Here is an 8,746-nt window from a genome sequence, read left to right on the forward strand (position 1 = left end):
CAGGATAAGGAGCGCCACGGGTGGAAAATGCCAAATTTAGTATCGGCGTGATCCCGGCAGGCCTCTTGCTCGTCACTGTTCGGCGAGACGTGCGAGAGAGGAGAGGTTCCTGCGCGGATGCCGAAGCACTCGAGGACCCGGCGATACCGGTGAGACGAACGGCCCTATCTCATATTGTAAAGCCGCTAACTTCTTTCTTTTTGTGAGTACCGTATTCGGGAGAGAAGCGTGTCACGGCCGCGGCCGGTTATTAGAGTCACCGGTAATTTCGTGATTTTGAGAGTTTAATTTAGAGTCTCGTTCCGCGTAGAATTTATCCCGGCGCCCGGCCGACCGCGTGCTCTCTCCCGCGCGTATATTAAAAGAGGCTCTCTCTCGCCCGCGGATATGCCGACAGTCGCCGCGAATTTTGTCACGCTAGTGTAGAAATTAACGTATCGTCTTGTACGTACTGTATCGTTCTCGTCTGGTAGAGTTTCTAGATCGGAGAATAGAAAACTATTTAGAGTCACGCATCCGAAATAGCGTATTCTCTCTCGCGCATATTCTTATCCGTGCCGTCTTCGGATTATTTGTGAAATATTGCGAGGGACGACCGGCGGAACGATCTCGAAGAACGTCGCGCGGGACCTACTCGAGTTTACGGGAATTTTGTATTGCCTAAAACCATCGGAATTAATTACGCCGCACGGACCTTAGTAAGTCTCGTGCGTTAATAATTATTCGACACGTAGGCGTGCGAATGTATTTCCGGGTCCCGCGTGTCGTCCGATATCACCGCGTCGGGTCGTCTCAAAGGCGCGGAACAATAACAACGCGCCGCGTCTCGGCCGTGCATGCGCCGTATTGTATTTTTTCGAATAAAATTTCGGCCTCGTTTATCTGTATTGCGGCGTTATTCAAGCGGAGATCTCTCCTGTAATATATCGAACGAATCGTAAGTTTCTTTCGGAACCTATCATCGTACTTAAGTTTCTACTATTATTTTTTTGTCTATCTTTGTTCATCATTGTCTAAATATATTTAATGTTGGTTATATTTGAGCGATTTCAAATAGCCTCTCTCGAATTCCGTTCTCTCTCCCGTCCGAACTCCCCCCTCTACCCCCTGACGACCTGAGCGAGTCGATTGTCGCCGTCGCGGAAATTTTCGGGATGATCTACTAATTATAAAAGTCATTTGTCGAGTTGAAAAATTTCAGAGTGGCGCGGATCCCGCGCCTGGCGCCCAAACAAACATATTTTTGTGTTTACGCGAATTTCCCGCTTTCCGCGCCGAAGGTGTGCCGTCGGCCACTTACATCGGCCCTATTTCCCGGATCCTTTTCGATCCGACGGACAATAAAAAATTTAACGGTTACAATACTTACCGATCGCATATAAATTTTTTACATTTCTTTTTGCTCAGCTGTGAGCTCACGAGGCGAGACAGATTTTTTATCAAAACAAAATGCCCGACGCTGTTTTCGTCTTCCACGTACAGCAGATTGACGTGCCTGTCCTTCTTTTTTTCCGAAAGACGCAACGGGACGATGTTCTCGTTCTCGATGATGTACACATTCACGGAGATGTCGTTTGCAAGTTCAAACTTTTTAATTTGATTCACAGTCACTGGAACCTCAATGTTTTGGAGATTCAGCACTGTGGTGTAATGCGGATAGGAGGATTCTCGTTCCATATGTCTTTCAGCGGGGTACAGAGCGGCTACCACTGACCATGCGAAACACGCATTGTCCGCTGATAGCACATTAACAACCGCTCTTTTTACCATAATTTTTTGCGGTAATTTGACATGGCATCCAGCGCGCATAGGATTATACTTGTTGATATTTACTGTCAAATCTATTATCCGCGACAATGCCCAGCCGCTATCGCGTTCCTGAAACTCTTCTAGCGATGCTAGCGTGGGCTCGATTACGCGGCGCTCGTACCACTCGCGTACATCGGACGTGCGAAAGAGTTCAAAGTTTCTCGTATTAATACTTTTATTGGCACGCTTGTCACCGGACACAAATTCGCCGTTGAAAACAGTGTTCACTTTTACACTGATGTGTCTCTGCAGCACATTCTCCATGTTCTCGACTACAATGTCTGCTGCATTTTCCAAAAACTGACGCGGTTCGATATAGTCGACGTTAATTACCGCACCGGTAAGTATACGGCTATCGAACGCCGTATCGATCTCGCGCCAAACGAGTCTTTGCGCGTTATTGCCGCCGCCGCTGCCACTAGGTATGGATCCACCACTAAACATGGATTCACCGACATACTGTCTCTGCAAGCGCACCTTCGCACCCTCGAGTCGCGCTATTCTCGCCACGAGAGATTGCCTATGTCCAATCGAGAGACGCGGACGCTTGGCACGGCTGCGTTCTTCCAGCTCTTCGATAAATTCTTCGCACTCTTGCAGCCATCCGAAATATTCGCCCAAGGTGCCGACTTGGCGGGAACGCTCCAACAGGTCGCGCTCAATGTTCTCCATTTTTTATGTCTGGCACTTTTTCACACTTTTAACCTCAGCCTATTTTCGCTGACATTCGCTGCAATCCCTGATCATCGGTGCTGGACCGTCAATATGCGTTCGCATCCACGGCCGATTGTAATGTTCAAGGCAGCGACGATATGTCTGAACCTCCGGATCCGTCTTGATATACTCTGGAAGCTTGTCCCACAAATGCTCTACGAAATATCCACACTTTTGTAGTAAAACAATCTTCGGAATATATTGTAACTGTTCGGCACTTAAACTGAGAATGTCGAAAGCACTTGATAGTATTACAAACATTCTGAATGAAGAGAGCGTGCGCTCGCCAGTGGTACTATGGCCCGGCAGCGGCATCGGTCCTCGTTATATATCCCAATCAACCCTTTGTTCGTCAACGTACGAACGAGAAAAATTTAGATGACGTAAATTTTCGGCGCTTGTTTTGTTTATAAATTTCTGCAGCCGCTGGTTATCGGCGCTGGTATTTCTTAGAAATATACGTATAGATCATGTATCAACCCCCTTGATTGTCGGCGTATGCCAAGCGGTGGCCCTTCTTAAAATTTGATTATCTTAGATTTTCAGAGAACTGATTGTCGGCGCTCGGATCCAAGCGGCCCTTCTTAGAATTTAATTATATTTCTTAGAAATATACAGATAACGTATGGGGGAAGAAACGCAACCCCCTTGATTGTCGGCGCATGCCAAGCGGTGGCCCTTCTTAGAATTTGATTATCTTAGATTTTCAGAGAACTGTTTGTCGGCGCTCGGATCCAAGCGGCCCTTCTTATAATTTAATTATATTTCTTAGAAATATACAGATAACGTATGGGGGAAGAAACGCAACCCCCTTGATTGTCGGCGCATGCCAAGCGGTGGCCCTTCTTAGAATTTGATTATATTTCTTAGAAATATACAGATAACGTATGAGGAGAAGAAACGCAACCCCCCCCCCCCTTCCCCCGATTGTCGGCAGCCCTTTTGTAATAGATATTGTTTATCTTTTGTTTATAAACATAAACGTATGAAGAGAAGAAACGCAACCTCCCCCCCCCCCCCGATTGTCGGCAGCCCTTTGTAATATATATTGTTTATCTTTTGTTTATAAACATAGATAAGCTTATCTGCTGATAAGACCCCCCCGCCCGCGTGACGTCATACCCCCTCGCCCCCGAAAACCCCCCCGCCCCGCACCCCCCTCAGAGGACCCGGGTTAGAACCTCTCTAGTATTCCTACTTACATTTTATAAATTAAGTAAATAAAATAAACTTTTAATTAATATTAAAATTGTTATATAATATATTTTTTTTAATTTTATAAATTGTATTACAACTTATATCTCTACTCCCTACCTCTCTCCCCTCTACCCTGACTATTAACTCCTCCCTCATTATCTTTCTATTTAGCGTCTCTTCTTCCTCGACCCCCTTCCCAACATTTCTCTTTCACCTCCTTTTTTTCTCCTGCTCCTCCATCCATTTTGTTTGCCATGCCTTCTGCAGAAATGCTTCCTCAAAAGATGACAATGAAGGCCGCTGACCAGACATCTAATTTTTTAACCTAAAACAAAAGTAAAAATATGTGTGTTAACAAAGTTTACATAATTAAACAAAGCATATATAGTAGGCCAACTGAACGAGCAAATAAATAAAGTGTAAAAATTTTTATTAATAGTTAAATAATTAAATTAACATTCCGTTACAGAATCGATATAAATTGTAAACGTTTTGACTGCACTACAGTCTTTATCAATACATAAAAGTTAAATATTAAAATACAAAGTTAGACATTTGGTATTCAGACTTCGCAACACACACTTGAAATATCGGGGAAAAGGACTTGTTAAAACGATAATCATGCTCAAATGTCGCATAACTTGGCATCTCAGACCAATCGCCTTGCATATCTATTGGTCAACAGCGAAGAATCGTTTCAATTTTATATTTTAATAATTAACTAACTTTGTATTTTTAACATTTAACTTTGTATTTTAATATTTAACTTTTATGTATTGATAAAGACTGTAGTGCAGTCGAAACGTTTACAATTTATATCGATTCTGTAACGGAATGTTAATTTAATTATTTAACTATTAATAAAAATTTTTACACCTTATTTATTTGCTCGTTCAGTTGGCCTACTATATATGATTTGTTTAATTTTGTTAATTTATACGAGCCTTTCATTAATTAAAGTTTACATATATTATTTTAAAATTGGTATCAAAATGTTGCAAATTTTTCGGAGATGACGACGATGTGATTTTTTTCAAGTTTTATACCCTCACCCAACCACGCACTAACATTTATGGACCGATTTTCTCGAAATCGCTACCAATATTTTTGAAATTTGTCAGGGATGGTTATTAAATAATTTTTTAAAATGTTTACAACCTTATCCACCCACTCACGCACCCATCCACGCACATCCTCAATAATGGACCGATTTTCTCGAAATTGGTGCCAAAATTGTGCTAATTTTTCAAAGATGACAATGATTTTTTAAAAATATTACAAAAGAAAACTGATATAAGACTCTATACAAAAACAATAAAAAGGAAATAATAGGCTAATAAGAGCCGGACACATTGATGGTTTACGTGTGGAAGAGAAAAAAAGAAAAACTTCCAACGTTGACGTTGATTCACATATATTTTAATCTAGACGTTTCGATCCTTCTTTGGGATCGATCATCTTCAGTAACTATTGAAAAAAAAAGAAAAAAAATTGAAACAAAAATCTTCCCTTTATCAAATTTTACAACGAAAATGTCTTAAATAAATAAATCAGCATACGTACATCAAAAATAAAGATAAAAAATCGAATGAGAAAGCCAAGGTAAATCCTCAGATACACCCGCGTATGCTATGAAGCAAGTCTCCCATCGGTGCCAGCCGTTGAGGGACGGAATAAATATTTCGCAATGTAGCCATGATTGTAATGCTACTAGATATAAAAAGGAAACACATCCCATAGAAAAAAACCTGGTAATATTATTTGTGATATATAATTAGTATAACACACATTAAAAATTGAGACTCACCGCACAAACACACGCTAAGAACCAGAGAAAAACACAGTTTTTTAAAAAAATTGAAAATATTATAAAATGAGAAAACCAACAGTTCTAACAAGACACCTCATTTTGAACTAACTTAAATTTTTGATAGTTCAAAATGAGGTGTCTTGTTAAACTGTTGGTTTTCTCATTTTATAATATTTTCAATTTTTTTAAAAAAACTGTTAAAACTGTGAGAAGAGGCGACATAAAGTAAGCATAATAAATTTATGTATGGACTTTTTATCTATTAGTAGACATGCATTAATCGTTATTTATTTGTGAATCACAACGCCTATGGATATTAAGAATTTCTCGCTTAAAAACGAAGAAATAATTTACGAGATCTGACTAACAGCATAAGATCACATCACGGCGAATACTTTTATAAATATGACAAATTGTAACACGCATAAATTTTGTATAAATTCTCGACTCGAAGGAACGGACTATTAGTAATTTTAAGAATATTATGATGTGTTTTTGTAAGAATTGTAACGGCGCAGCCGTTACTAACGCCTCGCGGGCCGATCAGCCGCCCGCCACGTGAGGTTTTGGCGCCTCAAGGCGCCCCTAATCGTTCCACACGGGCCGCCCCCACCCCGGGGGCGCCCCACCGCGATCCCGGCGCGGTACCCCCGCCACGGACTCGACGCGGAGTAGGGGACCGCCGGACGGGTATATAAGCCGGCTCGGCGGACGAGCCGGCACCAGTCCCGTTCCAAATCTCCCAGACCAGGCAACGGGCTTCTCGTTGTGAAAGTGCCGGGTTTCTCGGTCGCTGGTTCCTACCGTTAGTATCGGGCAACGGGTTTCTCGTTGTAACACCGGGTTTCCCGGTTTCCGGTCTCCTCCTGTAATACGCCGGGCGACGGGCTTCTCGTCGTTACACTGGGTTTCCCAGTTTCCGGTCCATCCTGCTATCCGCCGGGCGACGGGTTTCTCGTCGTTACACTGGGTTTCCCGGTTTCCGGTTCATCCTGCTAACATCCGGGCGACGGGCTTCTCGTCGTTATACTGGGTTTCCCGGTTTCCGGACATCATTATAAGGCTATATGCCGCCGTACGTTGGCTTCACAGCTCCCCGTTTTGAATAAAGGCGTTACGCCCCGTACCTAGTATCTCCAGCATCGTATACCGGGTAAATTGTAAGTCCCGTCAGGACACCGCTATAGGCTATGCGCCTCCACCTGTTGTATCTCCAGTATCGTATACCGGGTAAATTGTAAAGTCCCATCAGGACACCGCTATAGGCTATGCGCCTCCACCTGTTGTATCTCCAGTATCGTATACCGGGTAACTTGTAAGTCCCATCTGGACACCGTTATAGGCTATACGCCTCCGAGCTTGTAAATACACCGGACGTTCCGTTCGATCCTCACGCTTTGTACATATACCGGGTAGCTCTTAAGTTCTTTGTTCAGGCTTTACGCCACCGGACGCTCCGTTCGATCCTCACGCTTTGTACATATACCGGGTAGCTCTTAAGTTCTTTGTTCAGGCTTCACGCCACCGGACGCTCCGTGCGATCACCGTTCACTACGTATACCAGCGATCCGCTAAACCCGTAGGATGACCTGGAGCCTGCTGTTAAACATTCTTTTCGTTGTTCTTTTTATTTGAATAAACCCACTGTTTTTATATTAAGGAATAAGCGAGTCTGACTTTCCCCCTTCCTCCCGAATCCTGGAACCGGCGAGCCGATCCGCGGCGTCGGGAAAGGTGAACCGTTACAGAATTATAAAGTACTTAACATTGTTATACTGAGGAAGACCGCGTGCGGTTGAAACGTTTATGGAAGGTTTTTTTGTAATTTTAATATATTGTTTATGGAATAAATTTTAATTGGATACAACATCTTAAATATTGCTCGATAAGTTGGCCTTTTTTTCGAATACATTTGTTGTTTTATACAATACACGAGCGAATAGAAATTTTAATTGATATCTCAATTTTTAATGTTTGTTATACTAATTTTATATAACAAATAATATTACCAGGTTTTTTTTCATGGGACGTGTTTCCTTTTTATATCTAGTAGCATTACAATCATGGCTACATTGCGAAATATTTATTCCGTCCCTTAACGGCTGGCACCGATGAGAGACTTGCTTCATAGCATACGCGGATGTTTTTGGGGATTTATCTTGGCTTTCTCATTCGATTTTTTATCTTTATTTTTGATGTACGTATGCTGATTTATTTATTTAAGACATCTTCGTTGTAAAATTTGATAAAGGGAAGATTTTTGTTTTAATTTTTTTCTTTTTTTTCAACAGTTACTGAAAATGATCGATCCCAAAGAAGGATCGAAACGTCTAGATTAAAATATATGTGAATCAACGTCAACGTTGGAAGTTTTTTTTTTCTCTTCCACACGTAAACCATCAACGTGTCCAGCTCTTATTAGCCTATTATTTCCTTTTTATTGATTTTTTTAAGTTTTACGCAAAACGCATGTTCTAATGCATGTGAACAAAATGCATGTTATAACATGCTAACAAAACTAAGATTTAGACATAGAAAAAGGACTCAAACGACCCTTATTATTTGACAAAATAATAATTAATTATACAAAATGTTCTATCTTAAATAATACATTGATTTTTAAAATAACAATATATTTAAAAAAATATATTGTAGTTTAAATACAAATAAGAAAGGCCTAAGAGCCATACGCGGATGTATTTGCGTACATCTCCAAATATAGTGGTTTTGTATAAAAAAGTAACAATGACACATAATGATATAAAAAAATCTCTTTACCCTAAAACAGAGCTATAATTAGAAAAAGATGACCTTCTTGGAATTCTACGACTTTTGTGGATGAGATATTTCTTGGAAACCTTATTTGGGGTCCTGACTAAAGAAAGGAAGAGTTAGCGAAATTCTTACTCCAGACGATGCGACAACAGATTAAGTGCTTAAACCCAAATAGGCCAACGAATGAAAAGGTTATTTTGACGCTTTTCAAAGACCGATGATTCTTTTTTCGGAAACAGACTTTAAATTCTTTAGAAATTCTTTTTGTAAATATTGGTAAAACGACATTTAGTTAACGCCTCTAATGACTAAAACTTATCAAAAATGGAACAACGCATTTAAAAATATGGGAAAACATGAATCGAATAATTCGCAGTACGTTATAATAGAAAGTATTTATAAAACAATGTCAATACCTAATGGTATCTAAATCACGACCCT

At 40.8% G+C, this 8,746-nt stretch overlaps 1 protein-coding gene across 1 annotated transcript; it reads right to left on the reverse strand.

The window, feature by feature from the left end:
• Positions 1–1,365: 1,365 nt before the first annotated feature.
• On the reverse strand, positions 1,366–2,597 carry LOC146720700 (uncharacterized). Its single transcript, XM_085488120.1, has one exon. It carries the CDS (start codon positions 2,479–2,481, stop codon positions 1,366–1,368), a length of 1,116 nt encoding a protein of 371 aa, XP_085344246.1. The 5' UTR covers positions 2,482–2,597.
• Positions 2,598–8,746: the final 6,149 nt, after the last annotated feature.

The sequence above is a fragment of the Nylanderia fulva genome, unplaced genomic scaffold, assembly GCF_048542155.1.
Source record: "Nylanderia fulva isolate GAGA-0341 unplaced genomic scaffold, ASM4854215v1 Scaffold634, whole genome shotgun sequence".
NCBI lineage: Eukaryota > Metazoa > Arthropoda > Insecta > Hymenoptera > Formicidae > Nylanderia > Nylanderia fulva.